At 44.4% G+C, this 22,852-nt stretch overlaps 1 protein-coding gene across 2 annotated transcripts; it reads left to right on the top strand.

Annotated features, from left to right (window-relative positions):
* Positions 1-118: 118 nt before the first annotated feature.
* Positions 119-22,824, top strand: LOC117963396 (vacuolar protein sorting-associated protein 53 homolog). Of its 2 annotated transcripts, none has more exons than XM_059001272.1 (22): positions 119-355; positions 1,183-1,263; positions 1,791-1,840; positions 1,930-1,996; positions 6,610-6,696; positions 7,206-7,321; positions 7,790-7,909; positions 10,459-10,537; positions 10,991-11,134; positions 11,420-11,562; positions 11,683-11,824; positions 12,236-12,331; positions 12,615-12,709; positions 13,408-13,650; positions 13,933-14,083; positions 14,194-14,276; positions 15,005-15,083; positions 15,508-15,656; positions 16,386-16,455; positions 17,584-17,721; positions 19,635-19,739; positions 19,979-22,824. In XM_059001272.1, the coding sequence occupies exons 1-22, from the start codon at positions 134-136 to the stop codon at positions 20,147-20,149; spliced, it is 2,631 nt and encodes an 876-aa protein (XP_058857255.1). In that variant the 5' UTR covers positions 119-133; the 3' UTR covers positions 20,150-22,824. The 2 variants fall into 2 exon arrangements, with proteins under 2 accessions (XP_058857255.1, XP_058857253.1); XM_059001270.1 differs by having other exon boundaries at positions 12,233-12,331.
* The last annotated feature ends 28 nt before the right edge of the window (positions 22,825-22,852 follow it).

Here is a 22,852-nt window from a genome sequence, read left to right as displayed (position 1 = left end):
CATATGATTTTAGAAATGCTTTCGTTTAAGAACTTAAAACTATTGCATCCGCATAGATGTTTGAAACACTCGCATTATTTACAGTATTAACATGATGCAGTTTTTACACAGATACACACACCTTCACAGGTAAATGCAGCAATTCATACAGTCCGCCACTATCCCATCGTCCTCCGGTGCTGGGCGGATCAGTTCAGTCCTCCCTATTCCCACAACCCCCTTGTTCGAGGAAGTGGTCCAGTGGCCGAGGAATCTGGTTTTGATTTCAATGATGGAAGAAGAGGAGATCGAATTTGTGGATGAATTGGAGGCGATTTTACACCTCACCCCCGAGGTCCAGCAGGCGATAGAACAGGTGAGCAAATGTGAATGCAAGAAAAAAACAAACACAAATAAAACACGGCGCAATCTTTAGATAGGTCAGACTGACTACTCGGAATTTCAATTCTGTCTCAGACCAACTACAGTACTGCACAAGAAGACAAACTGCGAGACGCATTTCTTAGTAGTAATTGTTGTTATTTTTCAGTTGATAAAGTGTCAAGCGCGCTGCATTGCTGAAGTTGAAAGTCTTGTTAAAACCCTTGCTCGACACCGGCTCTAGTCTGTACTAGCAGTGAAAGTGGCAGATCACTGCGTGTGTTTTGGTGGACGGCATCATTTTACAAATGATTATAAACACCACATGATATGAAATTCACATTAATGCAAACATTTGACAACGGCATGCCGCGCTTCCTCTTAGCTGCATTATACCGCTAGATTAAACTATATGTTTGAATGCATTTTACCAACATGGAGAATTCATTGCAAAGGTAATGAGAGAGACCGGAGACGTGACCCGATCTTACATTGTGCTGTCAGGGTGGTCTCGTCTACCTCCACTTTTTGCATTCAGATCCCATGCGGTAGGCCGAGTATTAATATGCGTACTATTACTGGCAAATAATCAATCTGGATGAATACCTGCTACTGTATTTGGGACGAAGCAATACAGGCTGGGTGCTTGACATGCAGAAACGTTATTGACCGCCAGAGCTCCAGAGAGAGCGGTCTTCTGTTAAGAATGTAGTTTTTAAATCGAGTTGGTCCCGAGGAGAGCCCACCCTCTGCTTTGCTGCTGTTGATGATTGCGCAACAGTCCGCCATTGCAATCGACCCTGTTGTTTTGATGAATTTCAGGTGTTTCCGAGCCAGGACCCCCTGGACAGAGCTGACTTCAACGCTGTGGAATATATCAACACGCTCTTCCCAACTGAACACGTAAGAGTAATACAAATATCCGGGCTTTCATTTCACCCTCTTCCGACATGCTGTCACTCAGAGATCTGGGCTTCTTAAAAAAAAACATTTGATCTATCTGTCTATCTATCTATCTATATCTATCTATCTATCTATATCTATCTATCTATCTATCTATCTATCTATCTATCTATCTATCTATCTATCTATCTACTAATTTTGACAAAGACAAACTAATAAATGTATGGACCTTGGTTGCTATCAAAACATTGGAGCAGACGTCCACTAGGTGGCAATGTTTCTAGTGTTGTGGGTTTGTGGGGTTGGTATTGATTTTAAAAGGAGTGTCATGCTTCCATTTGTATAAGGTGCTAATTTCTTTGAGGGGTGACATGATAAAAGAAGCTTGTTTTGGTGTATTTTTTTCTTTAACTTTGCTTAAACAGTAATTGATAAACACAGAATATGCAAATATCTTTGTTTGCTTGTCATTTCTTTTCTGAATGTATATGTATTTAAAAGCTCTCTTTTATTATTTCAATTTGCAGTCGTTGGCCAACATAGATGATGTCGTGAACAAGATTCGCTTTAAAATCCGGTAAGCAAAACCCTCTCTATACTTAGATGTGCTTTCTTTCCCCCGTTTGTTTGTCCCTGCTGCAATTCAAGTTTTCCCTTCTCTTCCAGACGTCTGGATGACAACATCAGAACGGTTGTGAGAGGGCAGACCAACGTGGGGCAGGATGGCAGACAGGTCTGTCTTGAATTATCGTTCTCTAGTAAAGCAGTGTTAGGAATGAGACAATCTGGGTCCTTATACTAACAATAATTAGCCATCTGTAATGCAAGCTAAACATGGTTCCCCTTTCTCTAAATAACTTCCACGTGTATTATAGATTGTTGTTTATTTTATATACACTAGGGGGCAGCGCAGCACAACTTTTTGTGTTGTCCTTCCCCTTGTTTGCTGGGTGCTGGTTCACACCACAGCAGATCTGGGTTCAAGTACAATCGCAGTTGTGTAATTTGTAATTGAACTACGGCACACCTGCATAATTGTAGCTCCAGTTGTAATTATAAGATATACCGTTCCAGTTCAGTTACGCCGCTTTCCAAGCTCAGTCATTCGCATCTTCACGTTGCGGTTTACATTGAGAGATCATTTATTCTCTATTTTCAACCACTTTTAGTGACCCCCAGTTTGTTTTAAAAAAAGTTCTATAGTATGCTTCTTTGTATGTAGCTGTGATTATTGCTGAGCTGTTTAGAATACATAGATTAAACATGCTAATGTGTGCAGTTGTTTTTTTACTTTTTAGTATTACTGCAGCATCATTGTAATTGAACACAGTGTAATTGTAATTTCAGCAAACCGTGCTGCTGTAATTGTAACTGAGTCCAGGTCTGCAGCACCACATTACAGAATGACAGTCGCTAGCCCTGCTTGGCTGGCCTGCTGCACAGCATTAGGAAGATCAGTGCACTCCTGCACCTCTGGGAGGCTGGCCTGTCTGGGTCAGGATGAAAGGAAGGGGGAGGAGTAAATGAGAGTAGCAGATTGCTCGCGGTTCGCCGTGCTGCCAGATGTGAGAGCCGTGCTGCACAAAGATCAGTCTGTGGAAGTGTCAGCTTCGCAAGGGCTGGCTGTGATGAATGAAGCATCCAGCTATGCAGAGCACAAGGAATGCTTCTCGCATGGTCCCACTGCATCTCTAGCTACTGTGCTTGGGGGAGACAAGTAGCTTTAGTGGTTAGATCACTGGGATGTTGTGTGGATGGTTGTGAGTTTGAGACCTAGCAAGGGCAATCCGACTGTGTACAGTGGGCTGGCATCTAACTTTTGTGTGCAACACCTAAGGGATGGACTTAAAGCAATATCCAAGTATTTATTTACTTTTATGAGCTCACTATACTAGAAAAATACTGCCCTTTTCCAACCACACACACACACGTTACAACATTCACACAATAAAAAACAATTTGTATTATCTTTGTTGCGAATGATGGGTTGTCTGCACAGGCCATGCTGTCATGTAACTGTCGTATTTTTAAAATAAAAATCCAGTGAAAAGTGTCACCTCAGCTGCAGAACAAATTCAAGGTGTATGCATGCTCTTATGTATATCCTATTTAGCCGTGAAGTTTATGTAGAGTAAAGGAATCTGTTGCTCACGATGAGGGAAGATCACAGATCGACATGTTTTCCAGCCAGAATGGAGCAAACAGTCAGGGCTGCAGTGCTTGTGGTCGTTCACCTCCGGAATGTGGACAGTCCCGCTCGTCGGAATGTGCTTCCTTTACTCCGGCAGCCAGCCCTGTCGCAGCGCCACTGCTTTTTCCATTGTGCGCAGAGGAAAATCCCTTTCCCAGATGGAAGCGGGGTGAGGTGTGGATTACAGATCGAGAGGAGCGGGGATGGAAAGACAATTTCCTCCTTTGTTTAGCCTGTGTAATATCTAGAAAGGGGAGGGGTTCACGGGGACATTGACTGCATAGCCAGAGCAGGCTACAGCTGTGGGAACGGCCAGTTGATATTTTTAGCTGTTGGAGGGAACAGGGGAGGGGGTTAGAAGATGAAACAACTGCTTCAAAGAGGCCAGCCCATGAAATTGACAAGCCCTTGTAGTAAACAGTAGGAGATGATATCAATTGCTTGATAAGTCATATTTGGCTGTTTTTTTGCTCCAGTGAAAAAAAAAAGTGGAGAAACTTTCCTTTTTTTTTTTTTTAACTCGATTTCATAGGATGCCAGCCTGAAGGCGACCCAGATTAGAAATGCTTTGCATCTCCAGGGTTTTTGTGGTTCAAGAAAGATGTCTGGAAAAGCTTTCTGGATGTCTGTAGGATGAAATGTCTTTAAGCCACAAATGAATACCACATGTACAGTAGTTGGTTGTTTTTTTGTGTTACTGTAGGTAGCTTCTGGGAAAACATAAAGCAGCTAATAGTCCAGCACAAGCTGTTCAAGGAGTTTTTGGGAGGTGTATGTTAAGGTCGTTTTAGTTCAGTCATGCTGTGTTTCTGTTGGAGAGGTATTTCTGGGCAAACTGGAAATTTCTTAAGCACTTATAACAAGACTACACTGTCTGTCGGTCCCTATGCTTTAACTACTAGAACGCACTCTTAGTGTAATACTTGGTCACACGGACATCTCTGTCCCAGGCCACACTGGTTTTTGCTTCCGAAACACTAACCTCAAGAACACACTGCTTGGAAATCATTCAGTTTAATTACTTAGTCACATTGCTTCCCAGTCCTTCAGCTCTAACCACTAGACTGCACTGCCCTCCAGTCTGTTAGCTCTAACCACTAAGCCGCAGTCCCTTCCAGTCCTTCAGCACTAACCACTAGTCCATATTCTTTCCCAGTAATTCAGCTCCGGCCACTAGGTCACTTTGCCTCCCAGTCCACTGGATATAACCACTCAGCCGCACTGCCTCCCAGTTCCTAACCACTCAGCCGCACTGCCTCCCAGTTCCTAACCACTCAGCCGCACTGCCTCCCAGTTCCTAACCACTCAGCCGCACAGCCTCCCAGTTCCTAACCACTCAGCCGCCCTGTCTCCCAGTTCCTAACCACTCAGCCGCCCTGTCTCCCAGTTCCTAACCACTCAGCCGCCCTGTCTCCCAGTTCCTAACCACTCAGCCGCCCTGTCTCCCAGTTCCTAACCACTCAGCCGCCCTGTCTCCCAGTTCCTAACCACTCAGCCGCCCTGTCTCCCAGTTCCTAACCACTCAGCCGCCCTGTCTCCCAGTTCCTAACCACTCAGCCGCCCTGTCTCCCAGTTCCTAACCACTCAGCCGCCCTGTCTCCCAGTTCCTAACCACTCAGCCGCCCAGCCTCCCAGTTCCTAACCACTCGGCTGCCCAGCCTTCCAGTTCCTAACCACTCTGCCACACTGTCTCCCAGTTCCTAACCACTCAGCCGCCCTGTCTCCCAGTTCCTAACCACTCAGCCACACTGTCTCCCAGTTCCTAACCACTCAGCCGCACTGTCTCCCAGTTCCTAACCACTCTGCTGCGGCTCTATTAAAACAGCAGCACTGTTTCCTGGTCCCTCCGCTCCAACCCATTTATAATTAGATCCCTGAGGACCGTTCACCCTCCCCTTCCCACTGATCAGAATGCTTGTTATGTCGATGCCAGAGCTGCTGTATCGCAGGGATGTTTTCTTTTCCCCAAAATGTGGCGTGGGAAGAGTTAACGAGCCCATACCCAACGCGGGAGGTTCATGGAGTTCCTCCGTTTCCACCCTGAGAAGAGAGAAACCAATATCCCCTTTTTATTATTTGAAAGGACTCTTAAAGTGTTAAATTCCAAAGCCAGCTGGTCCCAGCTGTTCACATTCCTGCTGGCTGTAAAAAGAAGCAGCCTACAGTGTTGTACTTGGGGATGCTGATATGAGCAATTTCCCCCTGTGTTTGGTGCATGGGAAATTCTAACTGCTCAGGATTTGAAAGGCTAATAGCAATAGCAGAGATTCCCGTCCAGCATGTTGTGCAGCTTCCAGTTCCTTGCAGGCTATTGTTAGATGCTTTGCAGGGTGTGTTCCGCTTTTTTGCACGCATGTGAAGCACAGTGGAACTTTTGCAATGACGAATTCTGTATCATCATCCGGTTGTTGGTCTTGCATAAATATTTGGTTCACTTATTTGTTTTGTGTTACCGTTCAATGCAAATTATGATTTAGGATTTTAAACTAATGAACAAATGGATTATTATTTCTCTTTCGCATTCTGAGCTTTCCTGTAGTTCAATTTCATTTGAATTATATGCAACATACTAAATGCTGCACAAAAACAAAAAGATAATAGCTATTTTGATCCAGGACAAAAAAAAAAAGACCAGGAGAGTTATTATGCTGGGCTGGCGATCCCAGAATATAAACATCCTACAGCAAGCGGCTTCGACATGCAGCTCTGTGAAGCCGCTGCCAAACCTATACAGCAGTGAAAAAAAACTTAGTACTTTTCATAAAGTCATTCCGATTCATTTGAATACCTCTGGCCAATGCAGAAATGCTGAGCTGGCACACATTTCCCTCCCAGCCCTTGCCTGTTTTTATCAGACCCATGGCAGTATACCGGCCACAAGCCTGCTGGTAAATACAAGGGTTATACTTCCATCCTGTAAGTGACAGGCAAGTAACAGTCAAGTTTTATTTTATTATATCTGCCATATGGATTTGAAATTGTTTTTGATTTATGCCAGGTTTTGGCATACGGATAATGAGTAGATCTCAAGCCAGAAGCTTATGTCATTTTGTAGATGGCCAGGTTTGAAGACTAAAATATATATATATTTTGTTTGCACTATGAAGTGGATGACACCGGGTTACTGTTGAACTCGCTTTGTTTTTCCGTTCCAGGCTCTTGAAGAGGCACAGAAAGCCATCCAGCAGCTCTTCGGCAAAATTAAGGACATTAAAGACAAGGCAGAGAAATCTGAGCAAATGGTACGTGACCAAAGCAGAAGGTACATTTTCAGTTAAGTTATAATGGGTTCAGATGAGCTTGCATCGAAAAACAAACGGGCATGTGCCAATTCTCCTGGAAAAACTTGATAACCAACAATTTCATTTTCTCTCGTTAAACTGTCCTCGGCGTCCTATTACCGTGTTCTCGAAACGGAAACGTTCGTGGGTTATCGAGTTTTCCTACGTTTTTCAGAAGCCAGTTTTTGACGGTAATATAAAGCGAAATAAGGTGACTCTGAAATTCGTATTTCGCGGCACGCTCCTCAGCTATAACCATAGTTAATATATCTGCCAGGACTCCATAACAGCACAGACTTCTATATTTCATACTAGCCGAGGCCCAGTTCACTCGGCGGCAGTAAGAGATCCCATTGAAATCTTTCATAGAAGTGCAGGGCTGCTAGCTCAGTTGTGGTCAAGGCTGTTTTGATTCTTGGGTACCACACTGTTCTCCGTTCCCCTGTTGTGATTTTATTCTCTCCCTGCAGGTTAAAGAAATCACCCGGGATATCAAACAGCTGGACCACGCCAAGCGTCACCTGACCACCTCCATCACCACGCTGAACCACCTGCACATGCTGGCCGGGGGGGTGGACTCTCTAGAGTAGGTGCCCCTCCCTCTCTTATACATACGTAGTCTGTTTACAACACAGGGATGGAACTAAGACTCCTATTGCATAGCAGTTTCATCCCTTCCAGTTTTTATTATATGCTTGATTAGCCACAATGTACAGGGGACAAGCTCTGTTGATGATGTGTGTTATTAATCTCATAATAAAACCAGGAATGCACAGACTGCTATGCAATGGGAGTCTTCTTTCCATCCCTGTGCTTTAAATAAGTTTGGTATTGTTACAGTTGCATTACTGAGCTTACTTACTCATACAAATCTGAAAGGAATGTGTGCTTTTTTTCATTGGAATTAACCTCTATGAAAATGAGTCACGCTAGAAGCAGCTTTGTGTCGGCTGAGTGTGGCTCGCGGGGTTGGCATCATGTGGCCCCTGCGATGTGTCTGTGCTGCTGCCCAGGGAGTGCCCCGCTGTAACCCTTCCTCCTCGTGTTCCCGCAGGGCGATGACTCGACGGAGGCAGTACGGAGAGGTGGCTAACCTGCTACAGGGGGTGGTGAATGTGCTGGAGCACTTCCACAAGTACATGGGAATCCCACAGATCCGCCAGCTCTCAGAAAGGTACCAGCTGCGTGCGGTGCTGAGCTGCTGCTGTCTTCTTCATGATTCATTCAGATGTACTCGCCTTGGTCCAAAAGCACCCCCTCAACGCAGTGCTGAATTATTAAATGCCCTGTATTTGTAACTGCGTCCTGTGATGAAACCTTGCGCCACAATAATGCAAGGCAGTTGTGCTCAGCGTCCCATATCAGATTGTTTGTTGTTTTTTTAGTTTTCATTTAGGTTCTAAACACAAGTTATTAGCTCCCTCTCCCTCTCCCAGTAATTGTCTTGCTATCTGGTGTTGTGGTCCTCCTAAAACACAAAGCAAGACACGTTTCCAATGACATTGCCTAGCGTGCTTTGCTATGGACACTGAAAATGGATTGTAAAGCCACCAGTTTATGACAGAGTGGGCACAGCATGTGTGTGTGTCAGCGCAATGTCATATAAGTTCCACAGCCCTGCTCAATGTTTAACTGCTTCCTCTACCAAGTCCTTTTAACACTACCCAGCAACCTTTCTCTAAGAAAACACTCTCTGCTGAGTGGGTGAGCTTGATCTTCAACAGTGTACACAACCTTCCAGCAGTTTCTATCCTAATCATCATGATACCCAATCCTGGCTCATCAACTCGCCTACGTAAGGGTGGAGGTAGTTCCCTACCCTGAAATATCTTGACCTTTCATTGCCTACCCACTGTGGGAACTGGGGCATCAAAAAGCTGAGGGCGTCTAAAGGAGGCGGTGTGGTCTGGTGGTTAGTAGTGGACTGAGATCCCAAATTGTTGATTTGTATTCATTATTTTACTGCTAATAAGGAATGTCGTCCAACATGTAATCCTGTGTATTCATTTAACTGATGCACACATATATAGTATTTATTGGTTAAGTGAATTCAGGACCCCAGAGCCTCAGCTATTGTGTAGCCATCATCAGCTGTAATATACAGTGACATTTGTATTTGTTTTCTGTGGCAGTGAAGGCAGTTCCTCCAGCCGTTCTGCACTGATGCGTTTCACTAGGAAATGACTCCCCATAATAATTAGAGATGGTCAATGGAGTGAAAAGCTGCTTCCAGAAAGCAGATCCTTGTCTTATCTTAAAATACCGTTCCAGCGGGTAGTCATTTTAAAGGAAAAAAAGAAATCTGTATAATTACTGTTTTTAAACCCACACTTGACAAGCATTTCAGAGATGAGTTGCAGGCTTTGGGGATGGGGGGACTGGAAAGTATTTGAGTTCAGACGTAACAGTTTGTCTACAAGGGAAAAATAGGGCTGTTTCAGCCTCTTCTTCTCTCAGCAGGATGTCAGGCTGGATCCTCGTGAGTCTGTGTTGTGGGGAAAGCCAGTGCGGTTTCTTGGTTGCCAGAAAATGGCACTTGTTATGAACGGTGGGGTAAACAATAAGCTACTGGAAAATGTTACAGTAATCAATCCCAGATTATAATTCAGGATGCAAATTCGACTCTATTTATATAAGAGATGAGATCTAACAGTAGCAAATTGTAATGACCCTTTTATTCTGTAGGGTGTTTTCCTTGGTCTGAACCAAAAAATGCAAATGAAAACTCTTTGACTTGTCACTGAAAACCTGGAATTGCTACATAAGCATTTGCCAATGTTATTTATCTGCAAAATATAGATTGTTACAGTCTCAAAGTTGAAGTTAGAGGTCAATAGAGGAATTATTTTGCAGACCCCCCTGTTAGTCTGCAACTCTATAATAACATTTGCACAAAAACAGGCAAAGCTTTCTGACTAATTTCTTCCCAGCCTTCGATTCCCTTTGATGCTGTCCCTCTCTCCCACTTTCCCTCTGTCCCTCCCTTGCCAGATAAGACTTAAGCAGCGAGGTGTCTAAAGTCAGACTGTAAAAAACAATGTGTTTTTCAAGCCCACCCTTGACTTGGTGCCCAAGTTCCACCCAGGGTTGGCAGAGAAGCACTGGACTGGCACTGCCTGTCTCGTCTCTGTCTCTTCATTCTCTTTGCACCTGATTGTCTTGCCTTTGATCCCAGGCCAGTGGAAGTGGTGATGGAGAGCCTCACAGACAGCTCGGAGATTCTGCCAGGACTTGCTCTGTGTGTTGGCTTCTGTGGGAATGCAAACGGCGTCCGTGCTTCTTTCTTAGCTGAGCCTTCAGTTCATGCAATCGGAGTGTTTTTGCAGGAGGCTGGTCCCATTAGGGAATAACCTACATCTTTATCATCTTCTTATAATCGTGCATTATCAGTTTATGGGAGTGATAAAAGTTTTAAAATCCATGTTCATGCCTCATTAGCCCCATCAGCGCTGTACTTTAGTTGTTTTTATTTTTATTTTTTTTGTGTCCAGTTTTACAGCCAAGAGGAGCTGATATGCTTACCGAAGACACCCCATCTCCTTTCCATTATGAAGGTGGATAGGGTTGCTATTACACACTGATATGCTTTGGCAGAGGAAATTATGCTGATAATAGTAACTCGAATCTGACTTCTTTTTCACCATTTGCACTTATGGGGAAGGGTCACAATACTATATCCCGTTAGTTATGGTGCTGATTGCTGTTTTTGTTTTTTTTCTTTAGAGTAAAAGCTGCTCAGACTGAACTGGGACAGCAGATTCTGGCAGACTTTGAAGAGGCTTTTCCTTTGCAAGGAACCAAGGTAAAGGAGCTGAGCTGCTCCCTTGGGTCACTGCTATCTTTCTAATGCTATTAGAATCATATAAAATCAGCGGACCTAAACCATGTCAGGTATGGAAGTAAAACTTCCATTGCATAGCATGAGTTTAATAAGACAAACCTGAGCTTGTTACCTATACACTGTGGCTAATCAAGCTTGTGGTAAAACCTGGAATGGGTGAACTGCTATGCAATAGGAGTCTTCTTACCATCCCTGCATTTTACCATCAAGCATTATAGTAGTACTAAAAAGAAACACGTTTAACAAACCCTGGTATTAAATTGAAATAATGGTGCCTAAGCTGCATCCTTATAGTAGCTTGGTACCAAATTGCAAAGCAAAGAAAAAAACTGTGATAAAGATAAGAACACAATACTAATGCTGATGATTTATAAGAATGAATAAAGCTGTTCTTTCGATTCTTCTCCTCTCCAGCGACCCGGGGGTCCCAGTAACGTTTTGCGGGACGCCTGCCTCGTAGCCAATGTCCTTGATCCCCGAATCAAACAAGAAATTATCAAAAAGTTCATCAGGCAGCACCTGTCCGAATATCTGGTTCTCTTCCAGGAAAACCAAGATGTGAGTACGATTGTTGGCTGTGAGACGTACAAGAGAGTATGCAGTACAGTCCTAGCTTTAAAACATGAACTGGTTATAAGGCTGGGTCCCTCTAATAGCCACCCACTTACCCCCTACTGCTATTTCACTCGCATACTTCTAAACATGTCTGCTATTAAACTGAGTCCAACCTTTTACTTGAGAGATGACATTACTTCTGTGTATTGCCAGCTTTTTGGTTTTGGACTGGCTGAGCTGCACCACAGTTTCGTTGGGCTGTTTTTAAAGTCTGTGTGTTTATTCCAGGTGGCCTGGCTGGATAAGATTGACCGGCGCTACGCCTGGATCAAAAGGCAGCTGGTGGATTACGAGGAGAAGTACGGGCGCATGTTCCCGGGGGAGTGGTGCATGACGGAGCGCATCGCTGTGGAGTTCTGTCACATCACCAGGTGACGTTTGCTGTCTTTACAGGGTTTAAGGATGCTGTGACCCCACCCGATTTTAATTTATACCTGGTTATAGGATAAATAGATTTTAAATACATACGTGTGTATGTTTTTTTTCTCCAGGATAGAGCTGGCAAAGCTGATGAGAACGAGAGCGAAGGAGATCGAGGTGAAGCTGCTTCTCTTTGCCATCCAGAGAACCACGAACTTCGAGGGGCTGCTGGCCAAGCGCTTCTCTGGCAGCACTCTGCGAGACGGTGGCGGGGTAAGGGGGGCATGTTGGCAATGAGTTTTGGGGAGGGTGGGGTGAAATGAAACTTAAACCAGCACCATGCCAACATGGATCTTATGTCTAGCCACATGCAAAAAATGCATCTGCACTGTCTGTCTTTCTACATTCGTGCAGAAGCGATGTCTGATATCCGTATGAATTACTTTTAACCGGGTCAGGAACTCTTGCCTGCACCCGGTCCTGGGTTTCGGAACTCCCCTTGTTTGGGTAGATTATTGAAATGACCAGGTGCCAGGAATTTGAGCAGTCAACCCCTCCTTTTTTTTCTTCCCTGTGCAGTAGCAGTAGCACTACAAGCCTCTGAATTCGTCCCATGTTCAGTATGCCATCCTGCACTTGCAGTCTCACGTGAATCAATTAAGTTATTTCTGTACTTGACAGAAGAAGCCGGAGCTGCCCCCTCCTTCGACAAACCCCTTCCTGGAGGACGAGGCCGGGAGCGATGAGTCCGCTCTGGAGAGGGACGGGGACATGGACAAGGTGAGCTGCCGTTTCATACCACTGTCTTAAACACAGGATCTGCGCAGCCCACTTTATCAGGATCTCGCATATACTGGTTTTGAAGTGGGTTCAGTAAATGACAGCACCGCGATCGATTTCAGCTTGGCAGCCATTAAATATCTTCATAGATAATATAATTTTTATGCTATAGCAGTGATACATTTTATTCTTTTTATATTTTGCTTTATTCTTAAGTCTTGATACAGGATTCTGTATGCAAGTTGGTTATGGTATCTCCCTGTTAATGTTTTTCCCACCTCAGCCAAAGAAGCCCAAAGCCCCTGACAACCCCTTCCATGGCATCATGTCCAAGTGCTTTGAGCCCCATCTCTACGTCTACATAGAGTCGCAGGACAGGTGAGTGAAACGGGACTGTCTGCGTGGGCTGGGCGGTGCAGTGTGTCTTTCAATAATACAAACAGTATCATATCCCACAGGGTAAAATCCCAGGGCCTTGGTGCCCCTTTCCAGTGCCTCTTCCAACAGAAGGAAAGCAACTTATTTCTTTTTTTTCTCTATTGAACCAGAAATGTTTCCCATTAGCTACCTAACCACAGACAGTTTGAATTCAGTGAAAACTGCCTCACCAGCAGATTGTCCCAGCCCTGCCTGTTCTAACACGGCATTGTGGGATGTGTGTAAGGGATAGCATGCAGGGTCTAATTTCAGTTTTTCATGTGCAAGTGGCAAGACTGGAGGAGCAGGATATTTTACTATAACCTTCCCTTGGGCAACAGAATGAAATTCTGGGTTGGTTTTATTGTTTTCTCCAGTTTTCTGATCTCTGAGTAAATGGCTTCAGATGCACTCTACTGTTAAATGCCAAGTGCACAGGCGTTGAGAGATGCAAACTTAATAGATCCGCCTATATGCGTTATCACAGCAGTGGTGCCTTTTTGTAGCTTTACTTGAAATTACTTTCCATTGCTGTAACAGATTCAGTTTGCAAAAGCCTTTGCATAGTTCCATCTCAAAATGCAGGTTTGGTTAATATGACTGCAGTTGTCAAACAGAATGGCTCGTTCTACATTGTAAGACTTTTCCTACCCTTCTAGGAACCTGGGGGAGCTGATTGACCGCTTCGTGGCTGATTTCCGAGCACAGGGTCCCCCCAAGTCCAGCACAGACGACGCGGGGGCCGTGCTGCCCAGCTGTGCTGATCTCTTTGTCTATTATAAGAAGTGCATGGTGCAGTGCTCCCTGCTCAGCACTGGAGAGCCCATGATCGCCCTCTCTACCATCTTCCAGAAGTACCTGCGCGAGTATGCCTGGAAGATCCTCTCCGGGAACCTGCCCAAGTGAGTGCGGAGGCAGGGATCCGAGGAGCACAGAGACAGGCAGACAGACACGCACAGACATGCACACACACACACACACACACACACACACACACACCTCTTGTGGGGTACAACACGTGATGACAGAAACAAACTTTGACCTAAACAGTTTATGCTCCATGCTCTTCATATGTAGAAACTAATCGATTTTAATTCAATTGTTAATTATGTTATATATACTGAAATCCCAGTGAGTGGTACTTGCTGATCAGCTCCCCTCTCTCTCTTGGGTTCTTGCTTCAGGACCTCCAGCAGCAGCAGCGGGGGGCTGACCATCAGCAGCCTCCTGAAGGAGAAGGAGGGTCCGGAGGCAGCCAAGTTCTCTGTGGACGAGCTGTGCCTGGTCTGCAGCATCCTCAGCACAGCCGAGTACTGCCTGGCCACCACGCAGCAGGTGAGCAAGAGAACATGCAGATTACCTGGAGGAATATGCGTGGTGTGTAGAGAGAGTGATCTGAAAAGTCTGGAGTCTGATATGCTCTAGTTGTGTTTTTTTTCATGCAGCTTGAAGAGAAGTTGAAGGAGAAGGTTGATAAGATCCTGGTCGAGAGGATAAACCTGACTGGAGAGATGGACACCTTCAGCAAGTAAGGGCCTTTCTGGTCTCCATTCTGTTATTGCTGACAGTGTAAAAATTTGCACAAACTAAAGCACAATAGGAGACGTGTCAAACCTGAAGGCTAAACCAATACCATGAACACACAACACAGCTAGCACGCTGAGACACCATGCCAACTAAATGTTATGCCGTTGCTAAAGCCCAGCTACTTAGATGTAATGGAGTTTGTAGTTTGGGCTGTGTTTGCCATGTTTGATTAGATGATGGAAAACCACAGGTATTTCCTGCACGGTTGTGACGGCAGCCGCTCCGCGGAGAGAGGATTGCCGACTATCCCCAAGCTGCCTGGGAAGGCTGTGGGGCGGCTGGATGCCCGTTGTGGAACAGAGCCGATGGCGCCAACCGGATAACAGAAGAGAAATCCAGACAGATAGTTTTGGTCACAAGTGTTTTCATTTAGAACACTTGCTGCGAAAGAGGAGCTTCTGGTCTCATCGAGGGGGCCATGTGTTTTTATTGCAGTCCTCCACTCGCTAAGCATTTGTGATCACTGGTTTGGAGCACTGTTCAGAAGTGTGGCATGACATTACACAGACTCCTTCACCCTTGTTTTTAAAATGTACACAAAAAACTGAAGATCACGTACGCTGTATATATTTTATGATAGAAAGCTTCGGCTTTAGGCTGCATTTTCACTGTTGTATTGAGAATGCAACCCTAAATAAACAAGCAAACCCTTCACGCTGTGTTTTGCAGTGTGATCTCAAACAGTATCCAGTTGTTGGTGCAGGACCTGGATGCAGCCTGTGATCCTGCACTTACTGCCATGAGTAAGGTAGGTTACCGGGATACCCCATCTTTTTAATGACGGTTGTATTTTAATTTGAATTTATTTGTTCTTAGTAACGAACATCAAATAGCTCCAGACTCTTTGTAGTATTTTTCTCTGCATCTTTTTAAAAAGAAAATAATTAGTCTGTCTTCCCCCTAGCAAGGAGGTATTTATTTTTCCAGGAGGATGTGGTGATATTTTTCTCTTTAAATGTGGATATTCCAGCACATGGAAGCCATCGTGTTTTCTGTATAAATAAATAAATGCAGTGAAACCTGTCTTCACGCTCTTACCACCCGGATTCCTCCGTGTAACCGCTAGCTCTGCACCCGAGCCAATGCATTTAACTGTTTGTGCAGATAATGCTGCTGGGATCCAGCAGTTCTTGTTTTCAAATCCCCTGCGTTGACGCTGTAATGTTTAACAGATGCCGTGGCAGAACGTGGAGCACGTAGGCGACCAGAGCCCCTACGTCACCTCCATTATCATGCACATCAAGCACAACGTCCCAGTCATCCGGGACAACCTCGCCTCCACGCGCAAATACTTCACCCAGTTCGTCATTAAATTCGCCAAGTAAGTCCTGCTAATTGCTACCCTTATTAAAGTAACAAAATACACCAGTCGTTCTGTACTAGGTATGCTTGTTAAATCAAAATAAACCCATGCGCTTGTGTCTCACATTTTCCTTCCCCCGTGCTGTATCAAGCAGACATCTGCTGTTATGAGCATAAGACCCCTATTCCGTAGCAGGTTGATCCGTTCCTGTCTTTACTATAAGCTTAGATACGCCAGAGTATGTATGATCCTGTGAAGGGCTGAGTAAAACCAGGATTGGCTGCTTGTTATCTTTTGTATCAAGAAAACTCCTAGCATGAAATGGTATATAATGCTGCGCAGACTCTCCAGGGAGCTATAGCAGTCACTGAGCAGTTGCTGAGGAATTCTTTATTTTAGGGTGCGCTAAAGTTACATTACTAAATCACTTTACCTGCCCTATACCACAAAATACACACACACACACACACACACACACACACACACACGCACACACTCATGCACCTCCATACATCCTGATTTTAACCATGCATGTACATATTTTGGTATTCTACAGTTACCTTGTTTTTATGATTTAACATTTAAGGTCCATAGTCTTTAATCTCAAAAATAAATTAAAATACACACCATAAAATGGTAGCTTTAACTCCACAGTACATATTGGAGTGTGTCGAGGCATCTGCATTCATAGTAATCCATATTTACTGAGGGCTCCGATGTTAGAATTTTCTTTTTTTCTTTTTCCAGCTCCTTTATTCCCAAGTTCATTAACCACCTCTTCCGGTGCAAGCCAATCAGCATGGTGGGAGCAGAGCAGGTAAAAAGGTCACGTCTGTACACTCACTTTAAAACCCTAAATGAGTAAGGAAGGACAGTAGCATGTATTCAGAACTGAAACATTTTGAAACACTGGGGGAATGTACTGTGTCTTCTGTATTGGTCTCGGTACTTAATCTTGCTGCCAGTGTCTGTTTAGAGTTTGAGTTACTTGTGAAATATAAATATGGAGCCCATTGTATTTAAAGACATTTGCAACGAATAGATCCTATACCGCAGGCAGTGAGAATGTTAGCACGATGTGTTCTCCATAACATTTCAACCAGAGTTCATTTTACATTTATTAAAGAGCCCCAGGCCACGATTTATACTTTTAAATCCCAGCCGTGAAGCGTTGGTAGTGACGCAGCTCCTTGTCCGATTTTTTTTTTTTTCTTTTCCTGGCCCCTGAAATGTTAGTTTATGAAATCTGCGTTTACTCTGGGATTAGCGAGACAGCTGTGCGGGCTGTCTGTACACCTGTCTGGCCTGGCTCTCACAGAGCAGCTCTTTGTATGCGGAATGCAGCCCGCTGGGTCCCCTCCACACTGCTCAGCTGTTGAGCTGCCATCCAGCTGTTTCAATGCAGCTCAGCTGAGCACGTCTTGAGAATAAAGCCCTGGTCTGTGCTGGCTGACTGGCTGAGCCTGGATCAGTTACTCAGCAGTGCTGTAGTGTGACAGAGAATGTGCAGCAGGTAGAAACTGGATTGCAATAAGCTTGATGTAATATGCATTACAGGATCATGTGTATATAATATATTAAGTTTGATGGCTTGTATAGAATTATTGTGATATGAATTCATCTCTGAGCAGGTTGGTGTCGGTGTCAAGTCTGATGGCGCTGCTGTGAGGTAGCGGAGATGGAAATAAGACTCCCATTGCATAGCAGTTTGATCAATTCTTGGTTTTATTAGGAGTTTAATAAGAAATAATCCTGAGCTTATTACTTATACACTGGCTTGTCAAGCTCGCAGTAAAACCAGGGTGAAACTTTTGTAATTAATGGACTTAGCGTTTCATGCACTGTCTCAGAGGTCAGCCGACGACAGGATACAAGTGTGGTTTTGTGTAGCGTTATTAGATTACAGGGAGTGGCTTTTTCACCATCTCCTTGGTTCTCTTGGCAGCTCCTGCTGGACACTCACTCTTTGAAGACGGTTCTGCTGGATCTGCCCTCCATCGGGTCCCAGGTGGTCCGCAAGGCGCCCGCCAGCTACACCAAGATCGTGGTGAAGGGCATGACGCGCGCAGAGATGATCCTCAAGGTGGCGCAATCCTCTCCTTTTCATTTCCGTTTGTCTGGTTACGCAGCCGATGCTGTTTTTAGTGCTTTTGCTTTTTATTTTTGTTCCATAAGTTTATTAAAAGATATTTAATCAACATAAGTTACCAAGCTTTGAAAATACCCCCCCCCCCCCCCCCCACAAAGTACCAATTCCACTGCAATCTTTAGCAGAATTTGTTTAACTTCCGTTGTTGCAATTTGGTGTCTTGGACATCAATAAGATAATTTTGCATACTTCAAGATCAGATAGTTTAGTTGCTTCATTTTAATAATTAAGGACGTGTTTGAGGTCGAAGACCTGGATTGTAAACAGCTAAGGTTGCCCACCGCAGCAGTATAGGGAAGGAAATAAGACTCCAAATGCAACTGCTTCAAACTGAATTCTGTAGAATGTGTTTCAGATTTCTGCAGTCAGCTGTGGCTGCCAGATACTTCCGTGAGTTACTGCTTCACCCTCTGCTTTCTAAACACACGCAAACGCAGCGGTGAGCTGTCGCTCCTCAATGAGTTATGCAATGTAAACACAGCTTCGGCTGGATTCCAGAGGTGAATGGCACGCACCCATACCTCTGAACCCCCTAACACCTACCCCCTGCCTTCAGCCTGTTGGCTTAGAAGCATCCCCAGAGACATGGAGGACCCTGTCTAATGACAACCAGGGCACCTGCAAACCAGCCCCACAGGGCAAGGTCTCAGCAGTACAGTCCTGTCTGGATGACAGCCAACTTTCCTGTCTGCAAGTCTCTTAACCTGATTGAAAATATTTATTTAAAGTCTGCTCCGGTTTTCTGTGAGGGAAGGCTGAAGGACACCTTCATCCCGGCTAAATATATAAATATGTCTATGCATGAAGACTGCGTGCTCAGAATATTAAGTGTGGTTGGTGCAATATGACGGAAATCCCTTTTATTTTTTCTTTTTATAGCAATGTTGTACCACCTGTTTTCATTTATAGTCATCCTTTTGAGATTTCCAGGAAAACCTACTTTTAAAATTCTTGTAAAATACCAATCGTTTGTCCTAAGCTTTTTTTAAATGTTTAACTATAAAACAAATGGTTTTGCGTCTCTTGTGCTCGACGTTTTGAAATAAATGGTCCGGAGTATGTATTTATTTAAACATAGAAACCCCATCCATTATATAATCTCAGCCTGGACTGATTTCTCACAATGGCCAGCATGTCTTAGTTTATAAGACATCACCATCTTCATAAAGAATGAATTGCTCAGTATCACGTACCTATTAAACCGCATCAAAAATGGCAAAATGCCTCGAGGACTTCAATAAAAAAGAAATCAAAATGACAGATTTGTTCCTGAGACGTGGCTGCCCCCTCCTCCCTCTCTGTTTCTCCCCTCCCTCTGGCGGTGGGTGTTTGGGAGTGAATGGAAAGGCAGCCCCAGGCATTGGGTTTTACAAGGTAACCACAACAGGCCCCTCAGGATTTTCTTTGGCTCTGGTCCAGGACAGTTGCTAAGTAAATCAGTCAGTGCAGGGGAAGGACTTGTGAATTCCAGACAATCCACACTGCACTCCCAGCCCCTCTCCCTCCAACTCCCTGCCGTCCCTGCTATTCCTACCCCCCTGCGGTTTAAAGAGGAGGGGGTCGAGCTCTGTGAAGCATGTGTCCCGCTTGTTAAATGCTGTTTTAGTCCTGGAAAATTATCTGATCTTGTTCCAAACTGTATTCCACCGGAGCGATGTTCAAAGAAAGAAGCCCAAAACTTGTTTTTAATTTATTTTTCGATATGTTTATGCACATGCATGTAATGTGTGTGTGTGTGTGTATGTGTGTGTATTCCATTTCTACTGTTCGGTTGTCGGGTTTTAATGTTATACATTGTTTTAACCCTTTGAAGTCCTGATAATTGTACTTTACCCCCCCCCCCCCAGGTGGTGATGGCCCCTCACGAGCCCTCAGTTGTTTTTGTGGATAATTACATCAAACTCCTCGCTGATGGAAACCCTGAAACATTCCAGAAGATTCTTGACATGAAGGTAAGGGACTGGACTGACTTCCTGTTTGCTGTTTTTGTTATTGATGCAGAGGAGGGTATTACTGCCAACTGGGGTCTCATGGAGGGAGACCCTGGGCCATGCTTCTGGCTATGTCATGAAAACTGCTTGCCTGGACATCTGTTAGAAAACATTAGCTGCATCACTTATGACTAGAAGAGACGCCCTGCACTTGACGTGTTGTATTCTAGCTGTTGCTATGTCCTGGATTGTCTCCACAGGGCCTGAAGCGCAGTGAGCAGAGCAGCATGCTGGAGCTCTTCAGACAGAGGCTGCCCACACCCCCCTCGGGAGCAGAGGGCGCCCCCTGTCTGACCTACAGCACACCCACCCCCGAGCAGGAGTCATCCAGGATCCGCAAACTGGAGAAGCTCATCAAAAAGAGACTGTGAACTGAGACGGACTGGGGTACCCCCCCCCCCACATCTCACCCTACTGCTGCTGCGTTCACCATCAGAACAGGATAAAGAAAAAAAGAGAAGCTACTAGCCCAGATTTGTTTCCTGAAGAGTTACTAAAAAGGAACACTCAAGTTCTGTAAAGAGAGTGATATTTATTGTTTTTATTTGTGTGTGTGTGCAAGTCTGACATGCCTGGATTGAGGTTCAGTTTCTGAATGTTTTTTAAACTCTTTGTCTTAATCAGGATTATTCAACAGCTGACTGGACACGGCTGTTCTGTTCTATTGGGACCCAGTGTAGCAAAGGGCACTGCTTCCCCTATGCAGGGTGATTATAAAGGCAGACTGTGTATTTATGACACTGGAACAGAAAAACATCTTTAGCGACAGTTCTGCAATGCTACATGGCAGGTAGACGTTGGGGAAGAAGAATGTGATGTTCAATTAGTGCCATAGGGGACCCTGGTTGTGTACCGCAGTTTATCAACTCAAATCTGAACACGTTTGCCTGATTCTGTGAGAAACACTGCAGTGTCTCGCTAGAATGGATCAGATACTGTGGCGCAAATTGAGCATTGAATGTGATTTGTTCTCCCCATCACCTGATTTATGCATGTGAGAATTGTATCACTGTGTTCGGCTGTTTGTTTGTTGTTCTTCCATGCCCTGAAAGTCATCTTATTTTAGCAAATGCAGTGCTGGAATAGAAAGAAACGCAGCTGCTCAGTACTGTATACAGTTCTTCAGCAGGGGCTCTGGTCTTTAAGATCAGGGCAGTACATCTGTGTTGAGTTCAGCTTTTGTTGTCTCTAAGATTTTTTGCCTGGGTTGGGTAGGGAAGATTAAAAATAAAAAAGTTAAGGTTAACTAAAGGCTAAATACAATAAACGCATGACTTCCTGGTAATTGTTTCTATCGGAACAAATTTAACTCCACTCTATTGTGCTTTTGCCACTTGTGTGGTTTCAGCACTGCAAAGATCCTGTTGAGATTGGAACTCGCTTTACCTCCAGGCTCCAGTGTTTGAGCCTTCCAGTAGAAATAGGCGTCGTCTCTGGGGTCCTGGGTACTTCCAGTTCCAACATTGGCATTGCTGGACGAGTTGAAGTCAGGGCTTGCTGTAGCTTCTCAATGAAAAATTCTGCCTTTTTATTGGTCGCTATGAAAGTGGAAACAATTGATCAGCTAGCATACACTTTTACAGTGATCACTTTATCTGGCCCTTGGTAAATTTGCGACTTTGTCATGGTTAACCATGTTTTTTTACAATGCTAAACCTTACTTCCTGCAGTTCAGCATGTGTGTTTTACCTAGCCTTCACTGTGCTGTACTACACTTTGCCATGTTTTTACCGGGACAGTCAACTCAACTTTTGCAGGGATCCCAAACTATTGATTGGTAAACCATGTATGTAACAGCTGTTTTGAGATGGCCAGCAGTTCACTGTACAGCTTAGAAGATGCAGGGGCCAGTGAGAAGCTAGAGGGCTCACCTGTTGGCTGCACCCCAGGCACCTTGCCAGATGGCAAGGAAGGACATCAATAATGTGCTCTTTGTTTAAAGTGCAGCTTCCCTGTTTTAATCTGTTTTGGAGTTCCCTTCTCATGCTTATCTGCTCTAATCGAGGAGTCCTGTCGGAACACAGATTACACTACAAAGGAGCAGCACAGGGGTGGGGAGACACGGACGCACATGAACAGAGCTGTGAAAGGGAGAGTTCACAGTCAGGGCTAGCTATTGCAGCGCTTGCTCTTTGCAAACCCTGCTGTAGAAACCGATGTAAAAGAGCAGGCAGTTCTAAGGATTGCCCGCGCCTCCCTGTGCAGGAAGTCGGGTTCGGGTCTCGGCAGTGGGGTTTGCTTAAAAATGTGTGGTCTGAATACTGGCTACTGTAATGGTTAAGAGCACAAAAACAATCCTAAACCAATTTAAAAAAATAAATAAATAGTGGTACATCTGTAAAAAAAAATGTTTTCTTGTTTCTTCATTGTTCAGATTATTTATGTCTGTGTATTCTGCAGGTATATTTCGTTGCGTTCGTACTGTTACAAAGATTCTGGAAGTCCTCTGATCTGGGTCGTACACAAGATGGCTCGTCTCTGTCTTGTCTTTTTTTTTCTTCACTTTAACGCAGCATAAGAATGCGATGGATTTCTAATGTTCTTTACTTGAAACTTCATGAAAGTAAAAAACCAAAGCATGGTCTGTGTATCCAAACAAAACAGAAGCCTTGTCCATTCTGGCCAAGTCACCAAAGAGAATCTTCAGGTTGGCATTGTGAACGTGCTTCTAACTGAAAAAACTCCACAAGTGACTGTAAATTGGGGGAGGTATACTGGGGGCACTGCTAAACCTTTTTTTTTTTTTTTTTTCCCCCAGTAGGACACGCTGTAGGGTCCTTGGATTAGGAGAGCCACAGTTGGGTGGAGGGGGGTGGGAGATCTTTTGCAGAAACGTGACATTCATTTTAAACGGATAATGTGATGGCACGGCCCTGTGTTGCGAGTTATCTGCTTGTTAAAATATTGGTTAATCTGGACTCTGCTGTTGCTGTAAACATTCCTGCTTTATGTGAATACATGCTTTGTGTATTTTCAACTGTAATACTTTATAGTACAATTAGGAACACTATTAATAATAACAATAATAAAGTCATTGTAACACTTGGCTGGTGTGCATGTTATTTGAAGCTGGT

The sequence above is a fragment of the Acipenser ruthenus genome, chromosome 26 (assembly GCF_902713425.1).
Source record: "Acipenser ruthenus chromosome 26, fAciRut3.2 maternal haplotype, whole genome shotgun sequence".
Taxonomy (NCBI): Eukaryota; Metazoa; Chordata; class Actinopteri; order Acipenseriformes; family Acipenseridae; genus Acipenser; species Acipenser ruthenus.
This window is presented reverse-complemented; position numbering and strand designations above follow the sequence as displayed.

What these genes read in the sequence shown, in the direction of transcription:
- LOC117963396 (XM_059001270.1), top strand. Translation starts at nt 134, where the DNA reads ATGCAGCAATTCATACAGTCCGCCACTATCCCATCGTCCTCCGGTGCT. An exon ending in CTCTGCGAGACGGTGGCGGG is followed by an intron (nt 11,825 to 12,232) that starts GTAAGGGGGGCA and finishes TGTACTTGACAG; the next exon opens with AAGAAGCCGGAGCTGCCCCC. An exon ending in GGGACGGGGACATGGACAAG is followed by an intron (nt 12,332 to 12,614) that starts GTGAGCTGCCGT and finishes TTCCCACCTCAG; the next exon opens with CCAAAGAAGCCCAAAGCCCC.